This window comes from Halichoeres trimaculatus, unplaced genomic scaffold (genome assembly GCF_033239565.1).
Source record: "Halichoeres trimaculatus isolate MK-OKI-2021-1 unplaced genomic scaffold, fHalTri1.1 fHalTri1_scaffold_3, whole genome shotgun sequence".
In the NCBI taxonomy this organism is placed as follows: Eukaryota; Metazoa; Chordata; class Actinopteri; order Labriformes; family Labridae; genus Halichoeres; species Halichoeres trimaculatus.
Window position 1 is genome coordinate 36,426,548 of NW_027437181.1, and position 17,922 is coordinate 36,444,469.

At 41.2% G+C, this 17,922-nt stretch overlaps 2 protein-coding genes across 4 annotated transcripts in view; one reads left to right on the forward strand and one right to left on the reverse strand.

Annotated features, from left to right (window-relative positions):
- Nucleotides 1–2,314: 2,314 nt before the first annotated feature.
- LOC141787869 (protein NLRC3-like) lies at nucleotides 2,315–5,277 on the forward strand (the record flags this gene model as incomplete). Its single annotated transcript, XM_074666563.1, has 4 exons — nucleotides 2,315–3,813; nucleotides 3,925–4,098; nucleotides 4,564–4,737; nucleotides 5,138–5,277. Coding segments are annotated over 4 exons (1,860 nt in total), but the record flags the coding sequence as incomplete, so codon positions are not given.
- An 11,008-nt stretch (nucleotides 5,278–16,285) lies between these two features.
- The window catches only part of phkb (phosphorylase kinase, beta), a 194,855-nt gene continuing 193,218 nt past the window's right edge, over nucleotides 16,286–17,922 (reverse strand). For all 3 annotated transcript variants that reach the window (XM_074666021.1, XM_074666020.1, XM_074666019.1), the window contains one exon: nucleotides 16,286–17,806. In XM_074666021.1, the coding sequence (XP_074522122.1) occupies nucleotides 17,669–17,806 (138 nt within the window). In that variant the 3' untranslated portion in view covers nucleotides 16,286–17,668. The remainder of the gene's footprint in view (nucleotides 17,807–17,922) is intronic.

Here is a 17,922-nt window from a genome sequence, read left to right on the forward strand (position 1 = left end):
ACTAACCCACCCAAGATCTCTGGGGCATTGACCACGATATACCAATAAATGCAAGATTGTCTTACACAAGTTCTGGGCTGATGGTGAGGGTGGAGGGGGCGACAGAAGTGGCTGGGTCCCGCTGCAGATGTCTGCGGATGTCCGTTGAGGGGTGATGGAGAGGCTGGAGGCCTGCTGCAGGTCATCTGAGCGTCACGGAGGTGATGTCCGGTGAGTTGAGTCCGTAGAATCGATTCTCACAGCGGCAGTAGCGGCTGGAACAACGGCGATGATGCCGGGCGTCGGGTTGAAACTTTGGCAGAGTTCCAAAGTTGAATCACCGCAGGGAAAGCAGTGAGCAGCGCTCGTCTCCTGACGTCAGCGCATGAGGGGGAATCCCCGTCGATCAGCTGGGTGTCTCAGGGAGAGACCCAGGCACCGGTAGATGACTGGATGCAGTCGGGCTGAGGTGACTTGCGTCTCAGCCTGTAGAGTCTGGAGCCGGTGATGAGCTTAGAGTTGGCATGTGCGTTGCCAGTTGAGGAGCAGAAGGAGAAGAGCCTTCTGAAAGAAGTAAGAGGAAAGAGAAGAGCCTTTGTGTAGGATAGAGGAAAGAGCCTTCTGGAGGAAGGATAAAAGGAGAAAGCCTTCTTGATGAAGGGTAGAAGGAAGAGCCAATGTTCTTGTCCTGGAGTGGAGTTTACTCAGCTTTTCCCGCCGAGTCAGTGAGGTCACTTTAGGCTGACGCCCCTTCACATCTCATCTTTCTGCAGGTGGATCAGATTGTCCCAGAGATCACTTACTAACTAGAACTTTAGACTGTAAAGAGATTCCTACATGTAATAGTCAAAATCACATTTCTTATGATTTAAGCTTCACATCAAGACTAAACATGATAGGTTTTTCTCTTTAAGAACCCAATAAAATAAAAACCAAGATATTACAATGGGAGGACAGCAGTTTTCACACGCACATTATCAATGATTCTCATTACACAGTACATGTTTGCAAAGGTGAAGATGTACATGTAAGTTTTAGTGTAAAATCATCATTTTTGTGCTGTTCTCAGCTGTGTGAATCAAAGAGTCTTTGTCTTTGAGGAGAAGGAGGGGAGCTGATCTTCTCTTGGCATTTCTTCTCTCCTGTTCCCAGAGAGAAAGGTCGAGGGTCACAAGATACTAGGTGGAGGCTGAGAGGTCTCTCCAGCCTCTCCCTGAGAGAAGGATGTCTGTACAGTTTCACATGTCCGCCAGGTGTCAACGAACAGTCTTCGGATTTACAGCGATGTCTTAATGTTTTATAGTCTTGCAAACATCAGAGGAAGGGATGAGGCAGACTTGGGGAGAAAACCACTTTAGCGCAGAGGTCTGTTTTTCCAAACTTGCTTTATTACCTCTCCTTCCTTGGGGGGATTAAAGTTGGAGATTAGGTCAGAGCTGCGAAACCAGGTCCCAGCCTGACTTACGTTACAAGGGATGAACATGGTCAGCAACAATACTCAGGTAGGCTGTGGACTTTAAACAATGCCAAACTGGTACTAAGGGGCCCAAAGTGTGCCGAGAAAATATCCCCCGCACCATTACACCACCAGCAGCAGCCTGAACCGTTGATACAAGGCAGGATGGATCCATGCTTTCATGTTTTTGACGCCAAATTCTGACCCTACCATCTGAATGTGGAGCAGAAATCCAGACTCATCAGACCAGGCAATGATTTTCCAATCTTCTATTGTCCAGTTTTGGTGTTGCTGTGTGAATTGTAGCCTCAGTGTCCTGTTCTTAGCTGACAGGAGGGTCACCCGGTGTGGTCTTCAGCTGCTGTAGCAAATCTGCCTCAAGGTTGGACGTGTTGTGTGTTCAGAGATGCTCTTCTGCAGACCTCGGTTGTAACCAGTGGTTATTTGAGTTACTGTTGCCTTTCTATTAGCTCCAACCAGTCTGTCCATTCTCCTCTGACCTCTGGCATCAACAAGGCATTTTCACCCACAGACCTGCTGCTCACTGGATATTTTCTCTTTGTGGGACCATTCTCTGTAAACCCTAGAGATGGTTGTGGGTTAAAATCCCAGTAGATCAGCAGTTTCTGAAATACTCAGACCAGCCCGTCTGGCACCAACAACCATGCCACGTTCAAAGTCCCTTAAATCTCCTTTCTTCCCCATTCTGATGCTCGCTTTTAACTGCAGCAGATCGTCTTGACCATGTCTACATGCCTAAATGCATTGAGTTGCTGCCATGTTTCCGTTAACAAGCAGTTGGACTGGTGTGACTAAAAAAGTGGCCAATGAGTTCAGATTCAGATTCATCTAACAAAGAAAATTTAATCCCAACAAACAAACGGTGTCGCTGGTGTTGGAAAAACTTTCTCAGTGCAGAAGTTCACTCTGGACTGGGCAGAGGGCTGTGAAAACCAAGACCTCAGTCTGGTGGTTCTGCTTTCATTCAGGGAGCTGAACCTGATCAGAGATGAGTCCTACAGTCTCCTCAGTCTGCTCCATGTTTTCCATCCAACATTACAGAAGCTGACAGCAGAGACGCTGGATGTCTGTAAACTTTTGTTCATCTTTGACGGTCTGGACGAAAGCAGACTGGTCCTGGATTTCAACATTACTGAAGTCGTGTCTGACGTCACACAGAGGTCATCGATAAACGTGCTGTTAACAAACCTCATCAAGGGGAATCTGCTTCCCTCAGCTCTCATCTGGATAACATCTCGACCTGCAGCAGCCAATCAGATCCCTCCTTCATGTGTGGACAGGGTAACAGAAGTCCGAGGTTTCACTGACGCCCAGAAGGAGGAGTACTTCAGGAGGAGGTTCAGGAATGGAGATCTGTCCAACAGAATCATCTCACACATCAAGACATCCAGGAGCCTCCACATCATGTGTCAGATCCCAGTCTTCTGCTGGATCACTGCTACGGTCCTGGAGCACATGATGAGCTCAGAGCAGAGAGGAGAGCTGCCCAAGACCCTGACTGACCTGTACTCACACTTGCTTCTGGTTCAGACTCAGCGGAAGAAGAAGAAGTACGACGATGGACAAGAGACGAGTCCTCAGGAGCTGATGGAGGCTGACGGAGAAGTTCTCCTCAAGCTGGGCAGACTGGCGTTTGAAAACCTGGAGAAAGGAAACATCATGTTCTACCAAGAAGACCTGGAGCGCTGTGGTCTGGATGTCACAGAGGCCTCAGTGTACTCAGGAGTTTGTACAGAGATCTTCAAAAGAGAGAGTGTGATCTTCCAGAAAACCGTCTACTGCTTCGTTCATCTGAGCGTTCAGGAGTTTCTGGCTGCTGTCTACATGTTCCACTGCTACACACACAAGAACACAGCCGTATTAGTGGCTTTTATGGAGGCAAGACATGTGGATTTGACCCTGGATGACCTCCTACTTGAAGCAATGCTGAAATCCCTGAGAAGTAGAAACGGCCACCTGGACCTGTTTGTCCGCTTCCTTCATGGACTCTCTCTGGAGTCAAACCGCAGACTCTTAGGAGGTCTGCTGGGACAGGTGGACAACAGCCCAGATATGGTCCGAAGAATCATTGAAAATCTGCAGGAGAACCAGACCAGAACCGCTCCTGACAGAAGCATCAACATCTTCCACTGTCTGATAGAGATGAACGATCGCTCAGTCCATCAGGAGATCCAAGAATCTCTAAAGTCAAAGGACAGATTCATGAAAAAACTCTCTGAGATCCATTGCTCTGGTCTGGCCTACATGTTGCAGATGTCAGAGGAGGTCCTGGATGAGTTTGACTTGAAGAAGTACAACACAACAGAGCTGGGACGACTTAGACTGATTCCAGCTGTGAGGAACTGCAGGAGAGCGATGTATGTTCAGATGTAATGAGGGTTATAAACTAACATGATGTGGGAGCAGATAAAATGATGTTTTTTAAAAGTGACGTTGCTTTTATTTCTGTAATACATGTGTCCTAACAGACTCTCTGGCTGTGGACTCTCAGAGACTCATTTTGAAGTTGTGGCCTCAGCTCTGAAATCAAACCCCTCACACCTCAGAGAGCTAAACCTGAGCTTCAACAAGCTCCACGACTCAGGAGTGAAGATACTTTGTGCTGCTCTGGAGAGTCCAAACTGCAGATTGGAGACCCTGAGGTCAGTTCAGGGACTGAAGCTGGGATTGGAATAAAATGTTTGTTTTTTTAATGTATAAAATAATGCTTCTGTTTGAATAAAGAAAAAATCTTTACTTAATTTTTCCCTATTCAGATTGAATAAATGTGGCCTGTCCGAGACCAATTGTGCTTCTCTAGCCTCAGCGCTGACGTCCAACCGCTTCCACCTGAAAGAGCTGTGGCTAAACCTTAACAAGCTGGGGGATTCAGGAGTGGAGATGCTGTGCGTTTTTTTGGCGTACCCAGATTGCAGACTCGAGGTTCTGTGGTGAGATACTTTCTTGTTTTAAGACCTACTCTTAAAAAAAAAAGAAGAAACGAAATATGAGCTAATATTGAACTGGGTTATGTGCATTCAATCAATTTAATTAGAAGTTCATCTGCAACTTTTAACATGCAAAGTGTCTGATTGTCACTTAAGCTTTTTTATTTATCCTGTTTTCAGGTTGGGGTCCTGCCGGTTGTCGGGCTCTGGCTGTGCGTCTTTGGCTTTAGCTCTAAAGTCAAACCCCTCTCATCTAAAAGTGCTGGATCTGAGGGATAACAACCTTCAGGATTCAGATGTACAGCCTCTGTCTGACCTCAGGGAGAATCCAAAGTATCAGCTGGAGACTCTCAGGTCAGTAACCCAGTAACATGGGTTTGACATGCTTCAAGCCACACTTTTCGGTGGATTTTCCCAGTGCATGTGGATGAAAGTATTTCTAAAAACAAATGGGGTGTATTCATTTCTGAAATTACCAGTTTACACGTGTACAAGGCCTCAACTTTGTCCTTTTAGTGTTTGCTAGTCCCTGTGATGGCAGGGACTGGTGTTCATGGGAAGGGGCGTGTCTCCACCAGTGAGCCTGAAAACTTCTGTTTTACTAGATCTCTCCATGAATAACAACTTCAGTTTCAAATAACCCATTGAACCTGTGCAACCTCTTGTCCCCTTTTGCAGTTTTCTGACGGCTGGTGAAGTGAGCCTCAGTAACAGCAACCTCTCATTGCTACTTTCTTCTCTCATTACTCTTTAGATGGCGTAAGTGACCTCGGTCAGAGTCTGTGGAGAGCGGATTGGCTGTATCCTGATGATCCAGGGAGACTGAAATCATCCCTGTGTTTACTTCGACTGACTGTACAGCCTCTACAGACACTCTGAGAGTCTCCACACTCAATCACCCCCTTCACCTGGAACCACAATGTTATTTGGACTAAAAGCAGACTTCACAAGCTCTACTTTTTATAGCTCTGTATTTGAAAATGTGTGAATAGCCTCCAAGATTTTTGAAGTTACATTTTGTACTCTGTTGAATCACAGTGAATCATAGCTCATTTCAGTTTCATACTTTTGACTATCTTTAGTGTACGATGATGTAGAGTCTTCCAATCAACACCAGTACATTTGGCTGATGAAGTGAAAGAGAAGAACTTTCTCCAGTGCAAGCTCTGATGTAGCAATAAAAACCAATGAGCAGTAAGTTTCTTTTGCGTGCGTTAGCCAAATTATTTGACTCGTTTCTCCTCTTAAAGTGGACATATCATGCTTGTTTCTCCTTTTCACTATGCCAGACTAGGATGCCTCTAAAGCATTTATGCCCTCAGTACAAGTCATTTAGTTCCTTCATTGTCCCACAATAGCGTTCTCAATATCCTCATTTTAGGCCATTCTGAAGATCTCGTTGAAACGCTCTGTTTCCAGAATGACCTCCAGTAACCTCGCAACGTCACAGCCCTTTGTGCTCTGATTGGTCAGTTCTATCAGAGGGGCAGAGGGGGTAGAGCCAGGGGGCGGTTTTTGCAGCATGGAAGTATTTACAAAATCGCCATATTGAATGGAGCAGACCGAGCGAGTTTGCTGTTTGCCAATACTTCACCGTAAGGCATTGATAGCACTAATAAAATGGCAGAGTGTAGGATACAACCTTTTGTATTAGACCCCGAGTCAGACCCAGACGGTTCTGCAGCTCAGGAGGAAGAAAATCCACCTGGACACAGATCATCTCAGGACGCTTCAGTGTGGTGAGTCAAACCGGTACTGTAACAAGTATAGTTTATACGTGGAAATATAGGCAGACTTCACCAATAAACTATTTCAATAACAGGGCTCCATCCTGCTCCTTCACTTTTCTCTGTCTGTTTTATCCATCATGCTGAAAGTGTAGTCTAAAGATCACCTCTACCATCAGTTCCTCACTATGTTATTACCGCAGCATTATTGTGGTCCAGGTTCACAGTGCATGTCAGAACAAGCATGCAAATATCACAGTCTCACAAGTAGGCTTGTAAGTTCTCGAGACCGGTCTTGGTCTCGAGACCACTCTTTTGTGGTCTCGGTCTTGTCACGGCCTTGACAGTCTTTGGTCTCGGTCTTGTCTTGGTCTCGGGGTCTCCCGTTCTTGATGGGCTTCGGACTGACATGTCGGTCTCGGAGACTGCGATCAAGCCAGCCGCACTTTCCATGTTAGTGGTCAAATGAGCTGCACTTACATTTCGAGTGTGCAACCATTAACAGCATTACGTAGATGCGACACGGTGTATGTACTTCCGCTTTTCAGAATAAAGGGATCCAAATTAACATCGTTCATATACCTTTTTTACTGCAACAACGTGGAGACAGATATTCGACAGACTATGCTAAATAAAGTTCTGATTCAAATATAACACAGAGGCTATGTTTTCTTAGATTTTGTGTGATGCAAAACACTTTTGATCATTAATTCATGGCTATGGCTGGTATATTTGACTGATCATCCACCTCTTCACCTCTGCTTGAAATCAAGTTTTTTACTGCACCAATCTGGAGAAAGAAAATTGTTAAGTAACATATTTATACCAGGAGAATGCATATTTCACTTTTTTTTTCTTACTGTAAATACAGTATGATCAATAATTCCTGGCTGTGGATGGTATATTTGACTTTAGCTCATCCAAACCTACACCTTTGCTTGATATCAAGCATTTTGACTGTACAAAAATCGAGAAATTAAACAGCAAAGTCACAAATTTATACCCGGATATTGCACATTTCACCATATTTGACTTACTGTAAATACACTTTGATTAATAATTCCTGGCTATGGCTAGCATATTTGATTTCTAATCATCCATTTCTACACCTCTGCTTGATATCAAGCATTTTTACTGTATCAACATGGAAAAATTAAACAGCAAAGTCACAAATTTATACCGGGATATTGCACATTTCACCATATTTGACTTACTGTAAATACACTTTGATTAATAATTCCTGGCTATGGCTGGCATATTTGATTTCTACTCATCCATTTCTACACCTCTGCTTGATATTAAGCATTTTTAGTGTATCAACATGGAAAAATTAAACAGCAAAGTATCAAATTTAGACTGGGAGAATGCATATTTCACCATATTTTACTTACTGTAAATACACTTTGATTAATAATTCATGGCTATGGGTGGCATATTTGACTTCTGCTCATCCAAGACTACACCTCTACTTGATATCAAGCATTTTTACTGTAGAAATATGGAGAAATTTAACAGCAAAGTCACAAATTTATACCGAGAGAATGCATATTTCACCATATTTGACTTACTGTAAATACACTTTGAAGAACCCCATAACGTATAAATTTGGCCTTTTTAAAATGTAATAGGCCCATAATGTAATAACTAACCAATGATGTAATAAAAGTCCTGAACCTATAACTTAATAACTTTTGACCAATCACGTAATAACTTATTACGTTATTGGCCGTTTTTTACGTTATGGGCCTGATGCAAAAAAAAATTGAAAATGTTATAACTGAGCCAATAACGTAATAACCAGCCAAGAGTGTAATACATTTGCCCTTTTAGACAATGTTATAGGCAAATAACATGACAACTGACTGTAATAGAGTTTAGCATATCAGTTAGTGCCTCAAAAAAGTACTCATTTTTGTCATTAAAAATGCAATCTTTATTAAAACTCTGTAACAGTTGTCCCTTAAATCTACTATATTTGTTATGGCTTGTGTTCTTTAAAATAAAATTAAACAATGAATAACAAAATTGAGTTCTGGTCTCAACAACTTAAGATCCTGAACTGCACATATTTAACCTGAGCACAAAAATAATGAGGATTACTGTTCCCTTTTCCTACATTAAAAGATTCAAAAAAAATATCTAATTCAAATTAAAGCTGCAAGCAGCGATAAGTGGGCCCTCACCCGATGCTTGCTAATCGGAGCATGCCTTAGCTGCCACATGTGCAGCAAAATGTGATTCATCAAAAAGCCATGGGTCTACATATGATAGTTCAAAGTAGCTGGACGGGCTGGAGATTTGAGCTCCTGGGTGGCGCTCTCGAGCATTAATGTTTGCGCAACCAGTGATAGAAATACACTCAGGCTGTGACACTGAACCTCTGTGTGCGTTTTGGTCTTGATCCAAAATTATACAGGACAGCTATTAAGGTTTTCATGAAGCAGCCAAAATGGTCAACTTTGGCAGTCTTTTGTGGCCACGCCCATTGAAGTACCAAAACTCTATTTGTAACTTTCCATTATCAATTTTTGTAGTATTCACGTGGCAAGTTTGAAGTTGATGAAATGAAAAACATTGGAAATGTGGAATGTAATACATAGGCTAGAAATCATCAAAATCTGATGTTTGCGACCAAATAGCAAACTTCCTGTTCAGAATTGACTGTGGTCATAACAGACTTTTTTGTAGGTCTCGGCACAAAATTTCAGGCCTGTAGCTCAAAGTAGCTGGAGGGGCTAAAATATTGAGCTACTTGGTGGCGCTGTGGAGCATTATCCGAAGATAACATTCTACAATAGGCGGACTATTGGAGGGTTCAAGGGAGAGTTACCCGAGGTTCTTCTCTGAAGGAAGCCTTTGAGACATGTATCAGGGCTGTTAGGGAAAGTTGACTTGGCTTGCTGTAATCAATAAATTTGAGTTAACTGAGAAGTTGGATGCGTCCAGGTCATCATCTTTTCCAGTCAACGAACATGCTGGGAATGGTGAAAAGATGATTAAATCATTCAGGAGAATGAATTTGAATTGCTTTAAAGGTAGGATAGGTCGGATTGAGAAAGCTGCAGCACTTAGGTGGATTTTCAAACGATACAACCAAAGCAACCCCACCCCCTCCCTCCAGGCTTCCTCCGAAACCACACCTCCTGAACCTCATGAATGCACAGAGACAAATGACAGCTGGATATGGCAAGCCCTTTTAATATTTAATAGCTACATTTGACTCTCTGGAATTAACATTATAGATATCAACAACATAATTGAGACTAGTCAAAATTCAGTTTTGACTAGTCAAAAATACAGTTGGAGATATCTATTATTCAGTTTTGACTAGTCACAATGACAGTTAGAGATATCTGTAACTCAGTTTCCACAAGTCAAAACTGAGTTACAGATATCTGCAATGACTCCCCGAAAGCTGCCCTTCGCCTCGTCTCGCATCCTAAATGTCACTTGCAGATATCTCAAATTCAGTTTTGACTATCCAGAATTACCGTTAAAGATCTTAAATGTGATTTTGACTGTCAGAAATGTGTTCATGATGCTGCACATGCGAGGCTTCCCATTGGATACTGACCCAAATGAACTGGAGGAGAGAAGAGAAAAAATCATTTAAACAGTTTTCTTAGCAGAAGAAATGGCGATTGTGGTTATTGACAAGATATTTAGAAAATGCCATGAAAAAGAACAAATTTATAAACAGGGACTTTGTGAGGAACAAGAGCTACGTTCACTTAAGAGTTGTGCAAGAAATCTACGACTTGTCGAAACTCTGTTTAGAGATTTGTAATTACATTTTGACTAGTCAAAATAAAAGTTTAAGATATCTCGAATTTGAGGTATCTCTAACCACAATTAATGTAAAGATATCTGTAACTTGATTATAGATATCTGCAACTACATTATGGCTATGCATAAATCTAAATGCAGTTATCTACAGTTTCATTCTGACTAGGCCTAATTCCAGTTCAAGATATCTATAACGGCATTTTGACTAGTCAAAATGTAATTAAAGATATCTATAAATGCTGTCATAGATATCTTTAATGGACGGGGGTTGAAGATATCTTGATTTGGAATTGTGACTAGCCAGTAGGGCTGGGCGATTATGGTAAAAATAGGAATCCTGATTATTTTAAGTGATATTAAAATCACAATTAATATACACAATTATTCATTTATTATTTGAATATTATTCAAAAACTTCAGTACTGATTTAAACACAACTTTAAAGAACCAGCAAGTGGCACATACAGTATTATTGATACACACAAGTCACACACACTGGCTGTGGCTGCACATGGAACACAGAAGAGCTATGAAGCACAGGAACTTGCATACATCTACACTGTGTGGCATATTAATTGTTTTTCTTCGATTATATTGTTTTTATGATTGTCAGATGACAAAATTGAAATCACGATTAAATTGAGATTAATTGTCCAGCCCTACTAGCCAGAATGAAATTGTAGATATCTGCAACTAGATTTATGGATAGTCAAAATTTAGTTGCAGATATCCACATCTCACACTGTGGCTATCCATAATTGAATTTAAGATATCTGTAATGAAAAACCCCACACACATGAATGGGGAAAGGGGCGTGATTTGTCTTAGGGGGAATTAAGTTGTGGATATCTGAAATTAGAATTGTGGATAGGAATAATGTCATTGTGGATATCTGAAATGTTCAATTTGACTAGGAAGAATTGAATTGCGGATATCTGTATTACATATCCAGACTAGCTATTAAATGTTAAAAGGGCTTGCCATAGCTGGAAGATGAGTAGATATAGTGGTGGAGAGACAACTTGTTACATCGTTTGCGGTATTTTTTCTATCAAAGAAAAGAAAGAATGTCTCATTCTCAGGTAAGTTAATTCACTTTGACCACATCAGGAATGGATGAAAGTGAGGATTTTTAGTGCTCCGAGCTGTTATGCTAGCATGTACGTTTGTGTTTATCTGATTGGTAGATAAGAAATGACAGATTTATTATTGCCTGGCTTACAACTCATTCACAACCACAGAGCTGGACACAACAGTCAGACATTAAGGTAACGTTTGATGTGACTGTTTGTTTACATTTAGCATTGTATCTCATTATGTGAAGCTACTAAAAGACTACGATGTATAGGCCTACCTACCCACGTATTTTAGTACACCGTTGTTGACAGTCGGATTTTCGCATTGGGTTTTTAACGTTTTCATTTTTTTTTTCTTGTTAGAGCCCTTTTGATGACAGTGCAGTTGGTTCTGGCGATGACTATAATCCAGGGCCGAGCACCTCATCAGGTCAGAGAAGAAAGGCCCCGGTCAAGGGCACGGCAGAGGTAGACGTGTGAGAGGGAGAGCAGTGATCACGGCCTGAGGCAACGTCAGTGGCCGGAGATGTACCGCCGGAGCAGAGCAAGACCTCCAGCCAGTCCAGAATCTGCAAGCCCAAAGGATTTCTGATGAACAGATATAGCCTCAAACTTTATTACAAAACCAAATATTCATGAAGTTCTACAATAAATTGTATTCTTATAAAAAGAAGGTAGACTGGTCTGTTAGAGGTGTCTTGTTCATTGATTAACAATCTGAGGATGGCTGACATGATTGGAGAGCAGTGGTAAGTTCCCAGAATCCTCTACTCCTTAGGCTGGAGTTGACCTGTAATAAGACCCGCAAGAACATTTTTGACTAAACGCCATATTTTGAAGACATCAAAACTGACTCCAAGAGTGTCAACTGTGTTTACTTTCAGAGCAAAGCATTATTTTGCGTTACCTGGACAGTGTACAACCTCTGCCTCAGATACTTATTGGCATTTACTCAATTTATCATAAGTCAATTACACAGCATTTTTCTTCTGTCATTTACATTTTTCTTTTAAAAAAGTATGAAAAATTTATCACAATTTGGAGTGTCAAAAATTGCTACAGCAGATAAATGCAAGCCAATAAAAAAGGGAGCATTAAAGCTGTATATTTTTCTGTCAATGCAACCATAACTCATTCAGTAGTATCATGTGCTTACTCACCTAGCCCTCTGCTGAGTTGTATCTGTAAAAGCTCCTGTGTGGTTGGGGGAGGAAAACCTGATTGAGAACCCCATGCTAACAGGGTTAAGGTTAGGTCTCCTGGTTCTTCATTTTGGCAGCCCCCCTGGAGCTGACAGCCTTCTTTGTATAAGATTGTTGCTGTTGTAATCTGTGTTAACCTCCTTGGTCTCATCTTCCTCCAAAGAGGACACAGATTGTGTTTCCATGCCAGGATGCCATGTTTCATCATGACAGACAAGTCTAGAGACAAATAAACACACTGAGTTAGCACAACTGACTAGAGAGGTTATTTTTACAGACAAAAACAGAAATCAATAAAAAGTGATGATCTTCTCAGTTCACACATAAACTAACACTAAATTACAGATATCATTGAAGTCATCTGCATTGATGTCCTCTTCATCCAGCCCCAGTAAGGACATACTGCAAAGAAAAAACAAACAAAAGATGTATGGCATAACACAAATGAAGAGCAAGAATAAAGAGTGTTTATATTTTTAACATGAGAAACATTTGAACACAGTCACACATTACTATCTCATATTTTCTTAGTGAATATGTTGTTGATGTCCTTTACTTGTACTTCTCATTTGTTTCCCATTGTGATTTAATGATATCTGAAATATTTATTGTCATCCCTTCAAACGTTGATCTCAAATGGCGGCTAAAACATGACTAATATCACGAGGGCAGGGAGCATGTCTGGTTGAAAAAGAGAGAGCTGATTTACAGGTTCTACTCTGTAAGTAAGGTTCTAGCATGGAAGAAAAAGATCTCTGTGTGAATGTTCTCTATCTCCCTTTTGTAAACTTTGCCCACAGATTACCAACAATCTGATAGTGTATATGACTCATTTTATATGGCATTACATTACTGTACTTTACTGCAACCAATGGTCAAGTGGTCAAGGTAATGTTCTTTAATAGCAACAGGTGGTGCAGTAGTTTGATAGAAAATTGGAGGTAGAAGCATGAAGCCCTGTTCAAAAACATCTACCTTATAGCAGCGCACTAGATTTAGTTATCTTGCAAGGGCTGTAAAACTTAAGGCTAGTATCAGGTGCATGGAAAGTTGGTGGGCTGTTGATGTTGTAGGAGGCTTTATTGACAGATGTGATGCATATTTACTTTAAAACAATGTTAAGGCATGAATTTTTTTTAATGTCGCTGTCTTTAATCATCAATATTCTCTGTGTCTCTTTGTAGAGGTAAGGCAGCACTGTCCCCTGGAGGCTCCCTTACCTGAAGCCCTGGCGCCGCCAAACAGCTGCTGTGCCATGATGGAGCCAGTGGATTTATCTTTGGTGTAGTACTACGCAATGTTTCTCAGGGCTAAAGCTGCCACGTCGATCACAATCCTGAAACACACACACACACACACACACACACACACACACACACACACACACACACACACACACACACACACACACACACACACAAAGTCAAAGTTTAAAGGCCAGTCCTACAGTCTGTCTGGAATCATGAAAAGCGTCACAGATTTATAATCCTGCTTTATATTCACAATATTTACAGGTTGATGCTGAAACAGTGAGCTACGAGATGATCACTGTGGAGACCAGTGTTAAGTTGCAGTGATAAATTTCAGTCACTAGATGGTGCCAAGGGATTATCCAATGAACTGAAAGCATGAGAGCAGTTCACATGGGCTACGTTCACACTGCAGTCAAAAGTGACCTGAATCTGATTTTTTGGCTCAAATGTGACCTGTATCTGATTTGTTTCTGACAGTGTGAACAGCACAAGTCGCATTGAACCTGACCTTTTCAAATCAGATTCAGGCCACTTTCAAATGTGGTACTAAATCAGATACATATCCAAATTTTTTGAATGTGACCGCGGTCTGAACAGCCAGGTTGCATTTAATGCGACTTTGACAACATTCTTCAGCAGCAGTTTACCTCAGGGCAAATGTTTTCAAAGTCACTTCATGGACAGAACATAATAAGAGTTTAATATAGACATGATTATTAAAAAGTGTATGTTTTTTTTTTTTTTTTTTTTTTTTAAATAAAGAGTTTTAGTTATTTATCCAGCTACAAGCTTGATTAAACAATGCATAAAAGGATGAGTGATGAGAAAAAGTGAGAGGGCGCTGGGGCGATCGACTGGCGTCTCCATTACACACACAATAAAGTATAAAGGTGAATGATTCGTACGTTTGTATTATGATCTAACAAACTTAGTTTATTAACACTGCGCCAACTTTTTGAATGGATTAAACAGGCTAAAATAACAGTTTACAGGACGCAGAGACACCGATGATCCACTGCTGTCCATCTCATTTGCACGCTGCTGTACTAACCTACGAGACAGCATCAGTCAGAGATCTGTCTGCTCCTGTCTGATCTGCCCCCAGACAAACTACGAAACATCAGAACAGATGACAAAACTGTTGTATTGTCTGGGTTTCTATTAAGTACTATAAATTATGGAAAGGACCTTTTCACCCCATGTCCTTTTACACTGTCTCTCACTGTTAGTCTTATTTTAAACTGTGCTTTTTGTTTTTATTTTATTGTGCTCATTGTTTGTTTGTTTGTGTTTTATTTGTGCTGAATGCTTGAAAAGCACTTTGTAAACTTTGTTTTAAAAAGTGCTATACAAATAATAAAATTATTATTATTATAATTATTATTATTATAAAACTAAGTTCTTGCCTCTTTGTTCACCTGTTCAGCGCACTACGGCTGTGAGATGTAGCAGGGTTGGCGGGAGAGACCCTGGTGTGGGAGAGACCCCTTGGTGGGAGAGAGCGTCACCTCAAGGTTTATAAGAAATAAAATATAGCCATAATTACTTTAATAAGAGCTCACTCAAGGTGAGCTGCTGTAACATCAGGTTTTGCGTTATGGAAACAAACTCTCCAGCATTGTGAAGCACAGTTTTGCTCTGTGTTTGTTGCTCCTTATCACACTGTGCTGTGCGTGATGTCATTCATGTTAAACTGAGCATGTGTGTCACTTCTGAAGCGTGAGCTGTTCACATCACAGTCTGCAGTCAGGTCACATTACAGGTGAACAGCTAAACACAAAAACCGGATTTGAGCATTAAGGGCTGCAGTCTGAACGTAGCCATGGAGATGGAGAGACCATTCTTTCTTGCCTGTCAGTCTGATGTCGCCATGTTTCACTAGCCCTACTGTTTGAAAGTGAAAACAATCAAACTATAACTTAGTTTTTAGTGGAGTTCAGTGAAGTGCTTCTCAAATTGTTTCAGACCAAGGACGACTAATCTCCCCAGAAAGCTCAAAGGGGGGTTGTTTTTCTTTGTTTTTTTTTTTGTTTTTTTTTTGTGAAAAACTAATCAACAGGCCTCATTATGTTTTAAGTTAAATGGTAAACCATGTTACATTTTGAACAGTTGAACATTCATTTCTAAGGGAAACTAAAAAAACTTTGAACATTTACTTTTCTGCTACAGCCACACCTGCAATGTGGGAGGTGACCTAGCTACGTTTCAAGATCATGGAGTAGGGACGATCAAACGGGCAACTAAATCAGACTGTAAAATCTAACACAAAACCTAATGGGTTACGATTTCACACCATGGTCAAAATCATTCAGCCAATTAAAATAGGTTGTAAGTATATATGGTAGTTGCTCTGATGGACTTCATGAGACCTTTTCATCTTTCCTGCCGGGGTGTCATCTGCAGCGTTTCGCTCGTCTTTTATTTCTACATTTCTGCAAACTTCTGAGCAGGAGACCAACATGTGTCCCCCATTAACAGCAATGGGTTAATATATCTTCTTTGGCCAACACACACATGCATACACAGATATGGACAGGGATAAGAGGGTGAAACTTGTAAGATTTAATTTGACACCAAACACCCTTTTCCAGATTTTTTCTCTGTGAAATAATTTTTAGTGTGTATCAAGCTGACTTAGATGTAAAATTAAATGGAAGCAGTCGCAGAATTACAAACAGCGTTGATTTCCCTGTCGGTGTGCATGTAAAGGCGAGAATAAAGATATGAGCAGAACACCTCAGAGATGAGATGTGGACCATCTTCGGGGACATTTCTGACCAATAACAAGCCCCTGTGCCTGTGATTGATATGCGTAATTAAAGAGGCAATAATAAAGTGACAGAGACCGTTTTCTGGTTGATAATTTTATTCCTTGAAACTAGAGAACAGTTGGAGCTAAAAATACCTCTCCTGTAAGACGACATTAAACGACACGCACAGTGACGAGGTGGAGCAGATTCATCACAGTGAGGATCCTCAGAGAGGCACGCTTTAAAATAAATCAAAGTGAGTCTTTTATCACTTCTACCTAAAGATGACAGCAGTCTTTTCTGATGCTTACATTCAGCTAAACAGCGTTTTCAAAAGAGTCCTCACTCTCTGGACTTCAGATGAGCAGTCATTGTTATGCAGAGCCTGGCTGTGCTTCCAAGAAACTCTATTTCGTCTGAAATAGCATTCAGAAAAGCACTCACAGAGGTTATAACAAAGAGTACTGTCATGCAGCAGACTACAACACAACAACAAATCCTGACATGTATGTACTTTCAGCTGAAAAACACATCACAGCTCAGTATGATGTCTTGTATTAGCGGTGCTTTCCATGGGTAGTTTGAGGAGACAAACCACAGCAAGATGCAGTCTGATGAACAGATCCTAGAAAAACAACCTACAAGACGGCCTTTTCTTTTTCCTGCTCTTTGTTGTAATGCAGCAGATGCTCTGAGCTCAGTCACTCTCATTCTTCATGAAAGTTTGACCTAAAGTGTGTCACTGATGTGAGCATATGGTTCATCAGGCAGGCTTTATATCGTCATTATTTTCAGATTACAGGGTGTTTAAAGGTGCAGTCTGTGGTATTTAGTAGCATTTAGCAGAACAGATGGTATAAATGAAAAAAAAAACTTCAAAGTGAGTTAATAACCACCTGAATATAAAAACCATTTAACAATGAGCCTTTCTTCAGACTGCTTTATGCTGCAAAACATTCCCATTTTACACACACTGTACCTTTAGATTTACTTTCCACAAATAGGAAACAAAAACATGCTCATTCAGTTTTCTCACAGGAAGACAAGACAGATACACTCTCAAATCTGTGCTAAATCTGAAGCCAAACTCTGGAAGCAGCAAGACAAACTGAAACTCACAGATGCACAGCAACCCTGCAAGTTAAGAGCACACATACAAATCTACAGAATCTACAGAATCCATCAGGTGAGGTTTGACAGAACAGCTCCTTTTATATGTTATAACATTAGTTTGAGTAGGCAGCATGGTTAAGATGCTGGATTTAAAACAGAAACCAAGCCCTTGTGATGTTGTGAGTGGAAAACCCCAGCTCTCCCTGTCGGCCTCTGCTGAGGTTCAGGAAGGATACGGTTTGCAGGAGAGGGCAGATCCCTGCCAGAGGGGGGGATTGGAAAGGTCAGGGGTTAGATGTGATAGATACTCAGTCGTCCTTGCAGGACTGTGATGACAATGCTGCAGCACACTGGGATCAGGGGTCACATGATGTAAATCTAGCTAACGGAGCACGGGTCGTCCTTGCAGGGCTTCACGTCCCCCTGCAGCATCTGGATCATCACAGCCTTGGTCAGGTAGCTGCAGGTGCTTCTCTTCCCCACTGCTGGGGTGTTGTAGAACGCCTCCATGGTGTCCTAGTATAGACAAATATAAGCCTTGTTTTTAAAATCATAAAAAATATTCAAGATTGTAGAACTACAACTTTAACCTAAGGGGAAAAAAATGATGTTTACTTCACGTTAGCTCTGTT